The 15546-nt window shown below is 42.9% G+C and overlaps 1 protein-coding gene across 8 annotated transcripts in view; it reads left to right on the top strand.

The window, feature by feature from the left end:
• ACIN1 (apoptotic chromatin condensation inducer 1) overlaps positions 1–15546 on the top strand; it is a 38743-nt gene that overhangs the window by 13891 nt on the left and 9306 nt on the right. For 5 of the 8 annotated variants that reach the window (XM_053594748.1, XM_053594750.1, XM_053594749.1 and 2 more), the window contains 5 exons: positions 1911–1999; positions 3022–4278; positions 5056–5274; positions 5783–5898; positions 14206–14347. In XM_053594748.1, the coding sequence (XP_053450723.1) occupies positions 1911–1999; positions 3022–4278; positions 5056–5274; positions 5783–5898; positions 14206–14347 (1823 nt within the window). Of the gene's footprint in view, positions 1–1910; positions 2000–3021; positions 4279–5055; positions 5275–5782; positions 5899–12299; positions 12755–14205; positions 14348–15546 lie in introns of those variants that run through there. The other 3 variants (XM_053594751.1, XM_053594753.1, XM_053594752.1) reach the window with 3 other exon arrangements.

Raw genomic sequence — 15546 nt, forward strand, 5'->3', positions numbered from 1 at the left:
TTTACAGATGTCTTCAAATGTTTGCTAAAGAGTCTGCCCTGTCCCTGTATCCTAATCATATATTCTGTACATATAACTATAATCCAAAGTCTTTATTCATTTACTCAAATATGAAATGGTATGTATTCAGAGGCCTTCTTAAGAGATGAAGTAAAGTTTTGCAAAATATATGGAGGCTTCTAGTGCATTTTATTAGTATCATTTTGATTTTTTGTTTTTTTATTAAAGAAGTAAAACTTAGTTTATTTTACATTGTTAGACTACAGAAGTAAAATCTTGGCTTAGAGCTCATACCATCTGCTTTATTTGCACTAGTTTAAATACTATTTAGTGTAGAACATGGTTTTGTGTATCATTTAAACCTTTTGTACTGTATTAAAATTGAGTCTAGCTGATTAAGTGTCTAGAATATAGCTATCTTATGCTATGTTCTAAACTGGGTCTCATCAATATCTGCATTGCTCTCTATGTAATATTTTAATACTGATAGGAAACTTAGAAATCATCCAGTGTAGCCCCTCCTTTTTCTCAGTCAACATATTGAGACTCAAATTACCTCAGTTATTTGTTCAAAGTTACCTTCCTTCATGAAAAGTGAGTAAACTTTATTTCAGTTTTTGGGTTTTTTGTTTTTTTAGTCAGTCTCACTTGTCACTCTGAGTTCGTGGTGTCATAGCTCACAGCAACCTCCCAAGTAGCTGGGATTACAGGCGCCTGCCACAGCACCTGGCTAGTTTTTAGAGATGGGGTCTCCCTTTTGGTCAGGCTGGTGTCAAACTCCTGAGGTCAAGCAATCCACCTGACTCGGCCTCTCAGAGTGTGTTTTTTTGTTGTTTTTTTTGTTTGTTTTTGAGATAGAATCTCACTCTCTTGTCTGGCCTATAGTACAGTGGCGTCGTCATAGCTCACTGCAACCTCAGATTCCTGGGCTCAAGCAATTCTCTTGGTTCAGCCTCCTTTTTTTAGCTGGAACTAGAGGCGTACACCACCACATTGGGCTAATTTTTCTATTTTTATAAAGATGGGGTCTCAGTATGTCTCATGTTGATTAAGCTGGTCTCAAACTCCTTGTAAGCCTCAGCCTCCCAAAGTACTAGGATTATAAGGTGTGAGCCACCACATCCTCATTCTTTCAGTTTTGTGTTTTTTTGTTTTTTGGCTGGGGCTGGGTTTGAACCTACTGCCTCTGGCATATGGGGTGGGTGCCCTACTCCTTTGAGCCACCGGCGCCACCCCACTCTTTTAGTTTTAAATGCAGTTACTATTCAGGATGACCTAGACTGGTGGTTTTCAAGCTTTTTTTTTAATAGAACTTTTTTCCCCCTAAGAAAAAAAATCTTACCTTAATTTTCAGTATATAAAACATGATTAAGAGGTCCCAGTTCTGAAGTACTGTCCAGTTGGCTTAAAGTAATTCCTAGCAATTTCAGGGCCCTGAAAACCATTAATCTAAGTACCTGTTTCTTAAGTTTATCATTGTGAAAACTGGTATATTACCATTTTTGTGAAACTGGTAATTTTTAAAAATGGAGACAGAATCTGTGGTTACTTAGTGAAGTCTTAAGTAACAGATTCACAGTAACAGAATACTTTGTATAAATAAGTACACTTTGTACAACCCTGCTAGATAATTTGAGGAGAAAGCTATTTTACTTTTATTTGAGTTATTCGTAATACGTGAATTGGCTTAGCAGCATTGAAAATACGCTAGACATGCACAGCAAGAATAATCAATAAGACCCTGACTCTCAGGCCTTTAATAGTCTTTTCTCTACGATAGAAGTTAAAGAAATGGATTATGTATTGATGAGTTCATATACTATGGCTGGATTTTAGAAAGCATGATTTTAAAAAGCCACAAATATGTGTTCATGTCATGAATTTGACCTGATTTTTTTTTCATTTGATAGGAAAAAGCTCCTCTATTTCTGAAGAGAAAGGTGAATCTGATGATGAGAAACCAAGGAAAGGAGAAAGACGATCATCTAGGGTGAGACAGGTAACACAGATACCTTCTAGAGCACACATCACCTCTTTAGTGGTACTTTGGGTATTTCCTCTCCTTTTCTTCCTCAGACTGTTTTAGAGTTATCTCTCTAGACATCTTTGTAGTTATCTTTCTCCTCTTCGTGATCTTTTTGTTTTCTGTTTGTTGTGTTTTTCTATTTAGATCTGCTTTGGCCTTCAGATTTCTAAGTGAATATATATTTTTAAAAAACCTAAATTTGGAAGTTAGAAATGAATCCCATTATTAAACAAGATATGACATAATTATTCAACTAAAACCTTAAAGCTGGGCTGGACACAGTGACTTACTCCTGTAATCTTAATATAGTGGGAGGCTGAGGCAGGTAGATTGCCTAAGCTCAGGAGTTGGAGACCAGCCTGTACCAGAGCGAGACCCCATCTCTAACTAAAAAATAGCTGGATATTGTAGCAAGCACCTGTAGTCCCAGCTATTCAGGAGGCTGAGGCAAGAGGATTGTTTGAGCCCAAGAGTTTGAGGTTGCTGTGAGCTGTGACACCATGACACTCCCAAGGGTAACAAAGTGAGACTTTGTCTCAAAAAATAAATAAATAAATAAAAATAAAACCTTGAAGCTATGTGTTAAGACATTAAGTGAGCGAAATACAGAAGTGTATGTGTAGTGTAATTATGGGTATACCAAAGAAATGACTGGGGGAAAAGAACAAAAATAAATATACCAACATGATAAAAAAAAATCGTGTTAACTGATCAGTTCTTTCTCCCTCCCCCCAACTTTCTAAATGTTCCGTTTATATTTTAAAAGCTTGAAGCTAAAAAGTGAACAGTCTCATTATTGTATTCCTTTTGGTCATTCTATTTTGATTCCCCTATGAGCCCACATTAGTCACAATTGTCTACCATCAAACCTATTTCTGTGCTAAAAGCCTGTGTTGTTGAATTTCTTCTTCCTTGGGGCATATCGTCATGTACTTTTTCTCCTATGTTGATTGTGAGAAGATAGATTTGTAGCCATTGTGTATCTTTTCTTTCAGGCAAGAGCAGCAAAGCTCTCTGAGTGCGGCCTGGCTGCTGAGGAAGAAGAAGATCAAGAAATGCCTTCCAGAAATCTGAGAGTCAGAGCAGATCGAAATTTGAAGACAGAAGAGGAAGAAGAAGAGGAGGAGGAGGAGGAGGACGAAGAAGAGGAGGAAGAAGAAGATGAAGGACAAAAATCTAGGGAGGCACCAGTCCTCAAACAGTTTGAAGAAGAGGGGGAAGAGATACCCAAAGCAAAACCCGAGGAGGTGATGGATGAGAGACCCAAAACCATAAGATCCCAGGAACAGGAGGGGTTAGAGAGAGGAGGGAGAGTTACAAGATCCCAGGAAGAGGCTAGAAGAAGTCATCTGGCCAGGCAGCAGCAGGAGAAAGAAATGAAAACAGCTTCTCTCCTTAAGGTGGAAGAAAGAGAAATAAAATCTTCACAAGGCTTGGAGGAAAAATCTAAGTCTCCTTCCCCTCCTCGATTGACTGAAGATCTCGAGAAGGCCCCGCTTGTGCTTCAGCCAGAGCAAACTGCCAGTGAGGAAGAGACTCCTCCACCTTTACTTACCAAGGAAGCATCTTCACCACCACTTCATGCACAACTCCAGAGTGAAGAAGAAATAGAGCCCATGGAAGGCCCAGCCCCCCCTGTCCTCATTCAGTTATCTCCTCCTAATACAGATGCTGAGACTAGGGAGCTATTACTATCTCACCATAATGTCCAGCTGGTAAGAGGCCTGTCTCCTTTATCAAGTCCTGCAGACACCAAAGCAGAATCTCCAGCAGAGAAAGTGCCAGAGGAGAGTATCCTTCCTCTAGTTCAGAAAAGCACACTGGCTGAATACTCGATGCAGAAGGGTCTGGAAACTGAGTCAGACAAATCTGCCCAGCCACTCCCACTAAAAATTGAGGAATTAGTGCCAGCCAAAGGGATCACTGAAGAGGCTCTGAAACAGCCATCTTTAGAACAGAAGGAAGACAGAAAAGCTTCTCATACCCTTCTCCCAAGCCACAGATTGAAACAGACAACTGATTCATCTTCTAGCCGGTCATCCTCATCTTCATCCTCCAGTTCTAGATCAAGATCTCTCTCTCCTGCCAGTTCAGGCTCTCGGTCTCACTCACCTCCAAGATCCAAGCAGAGAGATGTGTCCCAGGCACGTACTCACACCAACCCTCATGGTAGCCCCAATATGGGCTCCAGATCAACATCAGAGTCCAGATCACGTTCACGTTCTCGTTCAGCATCAAGCAGCAGCAGAAAAGTGAGTATGAGAGAATCCAGTGCATTGATGTTCTGTCTGTACTCCAGTGTGTTTGAACCACGGGAGAACCCATCATGATTTCTGACAGGAATAGGAAAAGCCTCCTTTAGTCTCCAGTTCACCGATTACTCTTCCCTGATTTCAGAGCCTCATTTTCAACTAACTGATTTTCCTAAGTGCAGTTCTTTTTCATTCTGAGTCCCTTTGATTCCAGAGAAAGTTGAATCCATTTACTCATCTTCTCCACTAAATATAAACTTTTATTCTTTCTTTCTTTTTTTTTTTGAGACAGAGTCTCACTTTGTCACCCTCACAGTGCCATGGCATCATAGCTCACAGCAACCTCAAACTCTTGGACTCAAGCGATTCTCTTGCCTCAGCCTCCCAAGTAGCTGGGACTACAGGCACCCGCTATAATGCCCAGCTATTTTTAGAGACGGGGTCTTGCTCTTGCTCTGGTCTCGAATCCCTGAGCTCACCTGCCTCAGCCTCCCAGAGTGCTAGGATTACAGGCGTGAGCCACCATGAATATAAACTTCTTAAGGGTATGGATATGCCTTTTTGTTAGTTTGTTTGTTTGTTAGGACCCAGCACCTAATTGGAACTTAGTAATTGTTGAATAAGTAGTCAGGGAGATTACTAACCCAAACAGGAATAAACACAGAAAGATGTAAAGTGTTAAATTTGGTCACTGGAAGTTGGAAACCTTCGTTATCTACTGAATATATGCCATATACAGTAATTTGTCTTACTATGTGTTTTGTTTTATTTCTTTAGTCTCTGAGCCCTGGAGTCTCTAGGGATAGCAACACCAGCTATACTGAAACCAAAGACCCCTCTTCTGGTCGGGTGGTTGTGACTCCACCAGTGCCACAACTGCAGGTCCTTGAGCCAAAGGAGAGGACTTCCATCTCCTCATCCTCTATCCAAATGAGGCATCTGAGCCAGCCTGAGCCATCTGAAAAGCATGTGACCCAGAGGTTACAGCCTGAGCGGGTAGGCTATTGTGACCCTCCTTTGAGGGAGATAGAGGATTAAGTGAGATTTTCCTTTTTTGTGGCAGCTGTACAACTGACAAGTTAGTCTAGTTCAAAAAATTTTAAAGAAACCTTGTGAAGTGTAGAGAGTTGGGGGGTACCTGTTAATCCTACTTAACTCATTTCCAGCTAACTCCCTGGTTCACAGAAGCTCTATCGGAGGCTGAGCAGCACAGTTCTCATTTCCAGGGCTCTCATGGTCAGTTCTTCCTTTTATCTGCCCAAAAGGAAGCCTTTTTCAGTTCTTTGAAAAGAATTCTAATAAAATGATTACTAGTGTAGAAATTCTTAAAGTACATATTTTTAAGATACAGTTCATTCCATGCTCTAAAATGAAATAAAGCGGGTTGTGTTGGGGGCTGGCCTTGCATGTCCTGTGCTCCCTTTTTTTTAGCTCTAGGTTGAAGAAAGGGAACCAAACAGATTTAAGTACTTTTGCTATGTTTGTTTTTGTTGTCTCCTGACAGGGGAGCCCAAAGAAGTGTGAAGCTGAAGAGGCAGAGCCACCAGCTGCCACACAGCCCCAAACCTCAGAGACTCAGACCTCTCATCTACCAGAATCAGAAAAGATTCATCATTCTGTGTAAGTGATGTATGTCAGCTGGGGTATATATAACAAGGAACTACAAGTATGGTATCGTTCCTTACTCCCTAGGGTTCTTTGACTAAGCAGTTGTAGGTTCCTTTTAAAGCCCGAAAGCAGAACTTTATCTGAACAAAGGCTAGACTTGAATCACATAGTTGGGAGCTGCCACCAGAACTTTTAAGGTGGTTTGAAAAATGGTCAGGACTCAAGGAAAACAAATCCAGCCAAATTAGCCACTTCCTTTAAGGTATAGGCAACAAACACTTCTGCTTCCACACTCTAGACAGTAAGTGAACTCCAGGGCATCTTAGCTCAGTGTTTAACACACATTTACCCTGGAACCCAGTTTTTGTTTGTTTGTTTGTTTGTTTTATAGAGACAGAGTCTCACTTTATCGCCCTTGGTAGAGTGCCATGGCATCACACAGCTCACAGCAACCTCCAACTCCTGGGCTTAAGCGATTCTCTTGCCTCAGCCTCCTGAGTACCTGGGACTACAGGCGCCCAGCTATTTTTTTGTTGCAATTTGACCGGGGCTGGGTTTTAACCCACCACCCTCAATATATGGGGCCAGTGCCCTACCCACTGAGCCACAGGTGCCGCCCTAGAACACAGTTTAATAAAAAATATTGAGGATCTTTAAAGAGAGGCACAGCTAGGTTTCTAGTTTGTGCATTTTTCGTAATTACTACCTGTCATTTTATTAACCACATTATTAATCACATTAATCATTTTATTTTGTCACTCAGTGTACAGTTAGCTCTTAACTGTACACAGAATGACAAAATGTGAAGTCCCATCAAATCAGAAGTTATTCCTGCCCTGAGACCCTTTGATTGATCTTACCATTTATACAATTAATGTGAGGTGTTTTTTTTTTGGCCAGGACCAAGGCTTGAACCTGCCACCTCCAGTATATGGAGCTGGTACCCTACTCCTTGAGCCACAGGCGCCACCCAAAATTAACTTTTTTTTTTTTGCAGTTTTTGGCTGGGGCTGGGTTTGAACCTGCCACCTCCTGTATATGGGGCCTGTGCCCTACTCCTTTGAGCCACAGGCGCCACCCCTAATGTGAGTTTTTTAATCCTCATAATAAATCCTAGAGAAATACTCTTAAATCGGGTTTAGTTTGTAATTAAATAGGTAGATCATTTTTCATTCTGAGCTAGGCATTATAAATTAAGAAATCATTGAACCAAAGTTCCTGGCTTCAAATTCTCATGAGAAATGAAAAAAATGAAGCATTGTGGGAATAAATGCTTAGCTTTTAGACATCAGAATCCTGAATAGCTTTGGAGAATGTCCTATATAGACAGTTGGCCTAAAATTGTTACATTGTCATTTTTATGTCATTTCAGGTTTGTCATTCACTCTACTTTTTGGAGGGTGGCGGGCAGGTGACATGATTTATCTAATTTTCTTGTGACTTTAATGATAGTTTTATACTTCTTACTATATAGCTTTTGCCTTGGATATACCCCTTGTTACTGTCTGTTCTAATAGTCTTTTGCCTCTTCTGCCATCTTGTGGCCATTACATTTTTGGTTTGGAAGCCAAAGTTCACTCTACTTCCTTTAAAAAGGTTTTGTTTTTCCTTTATGGGATTGGCACATTATCTTTTGGAAAAGAGTTTTTCTTCTAGGACCATAAAGTGAAAACTCAGCGGATTCTGGAAGGTTTCAGGATTTCTCACCTACACCATCAATGAGGAAATGGGGTGACATCTTCCCTTCCGTATCCCTAAACCAAACATAATACCTGCCCTTCCCCATTCCATAGAAGTACAGCATCCCCTTTGTAAAGTAGCAGTTTTGACGTGGGCATTGACAACCTGCTACTAATTGGGCCTGGGGAACTACCTCCTTTGCACTCTGAGAAGCAAATGATTTTCTGAAAAGCTCTTTTTTTTTTTTTGTAGAGACAGAGTCTCACTTTATGGCCCTCGGTAGAGTGCCGTGGCATCACACAGCTCACAGCAACCTCCAACTCCTGGGCTTAAGCGATTCTCTTACCTCAGCCTCCCGAGTAGCTGGGACTACAGGCGCCCGCCACAACGCCCGGCTATTTTTTGGTTGCAGTTCAGCCGGGGCCGGGTTTGAACCCGCCACCCTCGGTATATGGGGCCGGCACCTTACCGACTGAGCCACAGGCGTCACCCGAAAAGCTCTTTTAATAGCCTTAAAATTCTGTGTTTTTGAGATTCTAACAACAGAAAGGCATTTGATGTTGTTTTGAAGCACCATTTTTCCTAGACTTTCCTACACAGGTCCAGGGTAAATGAAGCTTGGAGTCATAGAGTTTTCCTCCTTAGGTTTTTCTCCCTGGCTTTGATTTTGATTTTATGACTGAGATAATCTAGTCACATTGATTATGATGAAGGATAGGCAAGTGGGACACCTTGGACAAATACTGAGATTGTCCATTGTTACCTATGCAAGCTTCAGTTGAGCAGTCTGTAGAAATGGGAGTCTGCACTCAGGAATAGTTCATATCCTTCTTACTGTTTTCCTTCTGCCTTCCTACTGGATGGTCTGTTCAACTTAACAGTAAGACTCACCCAAAAGCTTAAACCTATATGCTATTCTGGCATTGGATTTAGTAAATGAATCTTGGAGAAGTATACCTATATTTCTAGAGTGTCTACTGCAATTGATTGACAACACTGCTCCTGGTGCTCCATGCTTCGAAAATGCTAGTGTTCCACACTAACAGCCCTCTATAGTTCTAGCCAGTTTTAAAAGTCAGATCAACAGTTCTGAATGGAAAAGACCATTTATGGCTTAACCTTGGTTTTCCTGTGTGTCTCAACAAGAAGTCACGTGATGTTAAAAACCAGCAGTAAATTCACGTGTTAAAAAAAATTAAACTTTAGCTCAAGGACTTCTCACCACTTGGAAGAGATTGCCTAACTTTTTCACTGTGCTTTGTTAAATCCATTCTGATTCTAATTACGACTGAAGAGTTCTAAAGTTATGAGGTAAGGTGTCGTTTTCATTGCTTAGAGCAGAAATCTGTGAGCCCTCATCCTATTTCAGTTAAGCCCTATTCCAAAATCCTATCTTCTGCCTTCTCTGGATATAAGAAAAATATCCTCATATAGCAGAAAATTGTGGTACTCTCTTTACATTAAAAGAAAAAATGGGGAGGGGGGTGGTAAAAAGGAAAGGGAGAAAAAGTTATTTTGTGGGCAAGTGTGTCATTAATTCAGCAATAGTTAATTCAGACCAAATTTTTCTAAATACACCCTTCCTGTGTACACAAACCTAGCAGGCCATATCAACTTAGGCTTTTGGTACTATGCATATTTATTCTTTTGCCTGTGTTGGAGGAAAGGAATTGTTCTTTTTTTTTTTTTTTTTTTTTTTTTTGTAGAGACAGAGTCTCACTGTACCGCCCTTGGGTAGAGTGCCGTGGCGTCACACGGCTCACAGCAACCTCTAACTCTTGGGCTTACGCTATTCTCTTGCCTCAGCCTCCCGAGCAGCTGGGACTACAGGCGCCCGCCACAATGCCCGGCTATTTTTTTGTTGCAGTTTGGCCGGGGCTGGGTTTGAACCCGCCACCCTCGGCATATGGGGCCGGCGCCCTACTCACTGAGCCACAGGCGCCGCCCGGAAAGGGATTGTTCTTAAGCCAGTATGACAGTGTAATTGATATTCCCCAGGGGACCTACATTGCCAGTATCCCAAATGATACATGATTTTTAAAAAGCGGAATTTGTTGTCATCAATAAAGTTCGCTCTCTGAGAAATTGGCATCTAAGGCCATACCTTCCAAAATAATACTGTTCCTGGCTATCTTGGAACTACTGTGCCCTATAAGAGTATCAGGTCCCACTATTACTACATTTTCTCATCAGTTTCTCAGCTTATGAATTTTCTATAATAACTAAAATTTAAACCTGTGTGCCTTATAGGAGTTTCCTTTTCCATTAGCTTCTCTGAATCTCATTCATACTCACATATGAATTGTAATGTGATGTTCTTAGCCTCCAAGTAGTTCTTCTGGGCTACTAATGCTTTGTGTGCTTGTTTAATTATGGATAGATATCCTTACCCTTTATTCCCTGTGCAATTTCCACAGATTTTTTCAAAGATTTCAGGAACATTTTTGTGCAAGAACTTAAATAAGGGAGAAGGGAGATACCTTTTGTCTAAACGGGATTTCAAAGAAAAGCTATGTGGGCTCTGACACAGCTAACAATGCTTTGGGACTGAGTCTACAAGTAGAGTTTGCTTTTTGAACAGTTTCAAGGATTCCTAATTATCTTCTGAAAATAAAATCTGGAATTCTTGGATCTCACAGACTTGACCGTGGGGAAATAGAAATCACAAATCTGTGTCTTAAGAAGACCAAACAGGGCATGGTAAAATTCTTTTTCTTGAAAAAAAGTAAGATTTCCAATAACAGAAAATTTTTCCTCCAAATAAGTTACTTCTGAGGCACTGTATTAGCAACTTGAGAGTGTTTTAGGACAGTAAAAGGATAGGGAACATTTATTTGAGATGTTTGAAGGTAAACATTTTCTGTGGAATAACATTCTCTGTGAGATTCTATCCAAAAAAATTTTTTTTCAAGAAGAAAACTTCCAGGTGAGCAAATATTTAGTTAAGTGCCCACTTATTAGCCATAGTGACACTCTAATTCAGAAATATTTGGGGAACATTTCTTTGTGTTAGGTCCTGGGCTGAGGGATGTGGTCCCCATCCTTGAGGAGTTCTGCAGGATGGGGTTGGGGGACAAGTAGCAGTTAACTATACAGAATAATGAGTGCATTTCTGAAGACATGTTGAGTCAATCACTGAGTGGTTTTGCATCGGAGAATGAGCAGTCTGCTCTTTGAGTAAACTCAAAAAAAGCTCCAGAGGTGCAACAAATGAGATAATGACCTATTTGAGTATATGTGTGTTTTATGCATATCTTTACCTTGTCTTCAGGTGTCACCCAAGCCAGACTCTTATGAGCTAATACTTACTACACTGTTCTATTAGATGAGTCTTGTTATATCCCCACTATGACTTTACAGATTAAGTAACAAGCACAGAAAGGACCAGGAACTTGACTTGTGTCACAGTTTGTAAGAGGATGGCGCCAGGGCCAAGATTAGGCCCTAGGCAGTCTGGCTTCAGAGTGCTCACTCTGAGGCTGAGCAGACAGGGACCACTATGTGAAAGGGAACATTTAAAGTAATAGATAAACATGTCCACTTTAACATGCAGTTGGCATATAAGTTGAAGATTTTAAGCAGGAGGGGTTATTTTTCATTCCTAGCTAAAAGCTTGAGTGTTACACAAGATACTGAGCTTTTGGTTAAGTTCTCAGAAGCCTGTCTTACTGTTAAACCTCTATTGCCACTAAGATACAAAATGAGCACCTTTGCAGTCAACAAATAAGCATTTTATGTATCTGCTGAGTGCTTTTTTGAATTGTTAGGGTCTGTTTCCCACTTCACATTTGATCTGGAGGAGATGCCCATGATTAATAATTTATGCTTAGTTCCCAATAACTTCCTGCTCAGTTGATGTCCCTCTCCTTTGACCCAAATACTGGCTCTCTTACTTTACTGTCTTATCTTCTTCAGAGCCCTCACCTTGGAGCCCAGCTTCAGCTACCCAAGGTCCCCTTGCCCTGTTTCTCCTTTTCCTTTCTGATTCCAGTGAACACCTGGGGCAGGGTGACCTTATTAAAGACTCTATGAAACAAAGTTGTCTGTCATCTCTTCAGAGAAACCCACCCTCCCCTCCCCTCATCCCCCATGGATAATTCAATAAAACCTCTCCCTGTTTATCCACTTCCCTCCACCATCCCTGGGAAAGGACAGGTAGGAGTAGTAACACATGCTTTTTGCCTGGGGTGAAGAACCAGATACTGCAGTGATTGGATAGTGACTGTTCCCATCCCACCTCCTCACCTTCAGCCTCTGACTGGCTGATCTGGTTTCAATCAATGTTCCAAGCCTGATTTCCTGGATCGAGGGTTGTGGGCACCTAAAACATTGCTTATGTCCCTTCATTGTGTGGGAGAAATGGAGGCTTTTGATTATCTTCCTTCCTTATCATTTTTCAACTTTGGCTTATCTTTCTTAATCTTTTTTTCACTCCCTAAGTCTGCTGTTTGCCTGCCTTCTTTTCTCTGGAATCTTCCAGTGAAGCAGCTGTAACTTTACATGTCCTCCACCAGGGCCCCTCTCCCGCCCCCTGGGAAGACTGAGAGAGAGCTTGCTTGCCCTGTGGGGTTAGGCCTCTGTAGCTCTTGTAACCTGAGAAAAGAAGGCCAGGCCTCTCGAGCCAGCAGTCAGCTCCCTGTGGCCTGCCAGAGGATAAGAACCTTGCTCACTCAGCTCCCTCCCTCTTTTCTTTCCCCTCCCCTGCTGCAGCAGGGCCCTCCCCCATCCGCACACACGGGCTGCTGGGTAAGTGGCAAGATGGCTCCCCTGCATGTCTCCGGCTGATCGCTGCCGCTCCGCCAATACAATAGAGCCAGCCACTACCAACAGCCTGGCCCTCTTCCTCTTCCTTCTCCAGAGAGACCAATCCAGCCGAACTCGGGGTTTGCCGTGAGGACTTAACGCTTATCTCTTAAAAGCCAGATCTGTGTTAGCTTCCCCACACCACCACCACCACCACCTCCCCTTCCATTTACCATTTTTTGGATCCCCAGATGCTGCATCTTAATTTTCTCTCTCTGGATCGGGTGGCTGGGGAGGAGGTGGTGGGATCTTGGGACAAGGAAAGTGTTTTTTTTAATTTTTTAGGATTTTTTTTTGTTTGGCTTTTATTTCTTCCATTCCAGAAAGGGATAAACAGCACTTCCAGGGGGAGAAAAAAAATCATGTTATCAGAAAGCAAAGAAGGGTGAGAGCTTCACATTTCCATGTATGCCTTTTCCCCATCACTCCAGCTCCCCTCATCTTCTTTCTCTTCCCCATGGCTTTCATTCCGTCTTTCGTTTTGTTTTCAGTCATTCTCCTTTCCCCTTTGTCCTTCCTGCCCGATTTCTAATTGGCCCCACTTGCCCTCTCTATGTGGGAAATAAGGTATTTTTTCGGTAAGCCTTTTCTATAGATTTAAGCAGTTCTGTCGTGTGTTTCTGTGGGGGCCTGTTAGCTGGGGGCACAGTTCCGATTTTCCCCTCCCCCTAGCCCATGCATCCCTTCCTGACTGCTCTGGGGAGGTTCTTCTGACCTCTGAGTGTCAGTCAGCCTGTTGGGAATGTTAAGTTTTCTAGTGGTGATTGGCGTGGGGTGGTGGGGGCTTAGTTTCTCCTGTCCTAAGATTTAGGCCTCTGGTCATCTTGGTTTAATTTTTTTTTTTGCCCAGCTTTTGGGTACTAGAGGGGGTGAGATAGAAGTTAGGGATGAAGATAGAAAATAAAGGTGGGTAGATAGTTTATCTGAAGTGAATCTTTGGGATCTTTGCCTGAAATGGGAGCTAAGTTGTGTGATTAAGAGTGGGGGAATGGGTTCAGTGTTTGTGGTGGGGGAGCTGCCTGGTGTGGGGGAGGGTCCTGACTGGAAGGCCTGCTCTCTTTATCTCTTGGAAGTTGGAATGAGGGATTGGGAGAAACTGGGTGAAAGCCGAATATAAGAACAGTTTCTACACCTCTGAGCAGGTAAAAGCGGCCTGATTTCTTCTGAGTGTTCATACTCTCTTCAGTTTTAGTTTTTCCTTTTGGATGAGAGAAGGTCTTGTTGAAGTTAGAACCTTTACCAGCCCTAATTTCTCCCACTATTTTCTCCATCCTGGTGTCTCCAGATCCTGTGGGCCAGCAGGCCTGTACTTATTAAGCAGTTGATTAAACTCAGGTTGGATCATTTGCCACAGCTATGGCCTTTGTTTTTTGTCTTTTTTAAGGACTGGGGCTTCCCTTATGCAATTTTGCTACATAAAGGTGCCTCTGGCCAGGGGATGGGGAGGCCACAGGGTTGTGGGCAAATCAGTCACTTTTGAGGGACATTTCCAAAGGGAGGGTGTTTCTCCTTTCATGTAAAAGTACTCTGGTGAGTTATTACCTAAGAAGAGATGGATGGAATCCTGACCCCACATAAAACAGCTTTACCATCTGGGCAGTGGGCGGATATGGTTACTATTGAGCCATTATCTTTTTCCCAAGGAAAATGGTTTCCCACTTTTCCTGTGGGGGACAGGGTCTCTAGTCTTAATTTGAAAAGCAGTCCTCCCACTCCCACCCAAGTGATAAGGCATTGGGGGGGGGCGGTTCCTGGCCCAAAAAAGCTAATATCTTGCTCTCTCTTTCCCTTGGTTCCGTCCTGCCCTTCCCTCCCAACCTTTCCCCATCCTGTCAGTGAGGAGAAGGAGGAAGTGACCATGGACACAAGTGAAAGCAGACCTGAAAATGATGTTCCAGAGCCTCCCATGCCTATTGCAGACCAAGTCAGCAATGATGAGCGCCCAGAGGGCAGTGCTGAAGATGAGGAGAAGAAAGAGGTAAATATCTGAGCCACCTATTGGGGTGGGTGGGCAGGAGTAGACCTAGGGAAAAGAGTAGACGACTCTGGTGATCCCTCTTACACAGTGGGATAACTTAAAGAAGGGATGAGGCAGGGCCTTGGATCAGGATAGGGCCAAGAGAGAATTCGCTGGTTTAGCAAGGGAGACCCCCTTGTGATGGGACAGGCTCATTTCGTTTTCTTTGTTGGGGAAGTAACAGTCCAGACTCCTAGAAGTTTGTAACTAACTGAAAGTTTGATAATGGCCCTTTATCTAAGACCCAGGCTCAGTTTTTCCTGCTATCTTCCCAGGCTTCTCATGGTAACTGTTCAGCTTTCCCTCCTTTTTAAAAACCTGATGGAGCCCAACGCCATCTAGTGGACTCTGGTGGTTCTCACCGAACTAGCCATGCTGAGCAATTTTTTTTCTCATCTGCCCCCCAGTGGTCTCATTGCAGAGATGTAGCTACTTAGAAGCTAGCGCTTGTGGTGATCCAGAAAGCCCCTTCTCAATTGTGACCCTTCTACCCCCTTTTTGACATATGTATTATTTTGTATCCTGCACCCAATTCAATGGGCTTCCCCCCCATCAGAGCCAGCGAAGTCTTCTTGGCTTTTAATAGAGAAAGAATTAGGTAGCTGGGTTTGGGAGTGGGGTCACAGGTGGGAGGGACCGTTGTGTGTGTAGCCTTTCTCTGGTGTGTGTTGCGGGGGCGGGGGCCGGTGAAAGTGATTTGATGTGCAGAATATTATTTATTACAAGGTCCTTCTTCCCCGTAAAACTTTGTCCAAGTACCTCATGTACGGTAATCCGCCCGTAAAATATAACCCTGCCCAACTGGCCAATCGCTGATGCCGCCTCTTCCTCTGGACCCACCCGCTGCTACTGAGCTGCCCAATCAGAGCCAAGTCTGCTATCCAGGTGTCTTGGCCAGAGGGGGGCATGTGTGGGCTCCTGTGATGGGCCCCCTTTTGCCTCCCTGTCTTGCTTACATCAGGGGGCCAAGAAGAACTCTGTTCTGGAGAGACTTATATTAAGAAAGCCAAAAAAAAAAAAAAAAAAAAAACATTTGGAAAGGGGTGGACTTGCATCATCTCCCTACTTGGGACACCCCAAGAAGAGTTTGTGCCAGTGCTGGGGCGACTGCCCACGTGCCCACGTGCCCTTGCCCTTTTGAGGACTGTGGGTTGCCTTGT

The sequence above is a fragment of the Nycticebus coucang genome, chromosome 6, assembly GCF_027406575.1.
Source record: "Nycticebus coucang isolate mNycCou1 chromosome 6, mNycCou1.pri, whole genome shotgun sequence".
NCBI classification, from domain to species: Eukaryota; Metazoa; Chordata; class Mammalia; order Primates; family Lorisidae; genus Nycticebus; species Nycticebus coucang.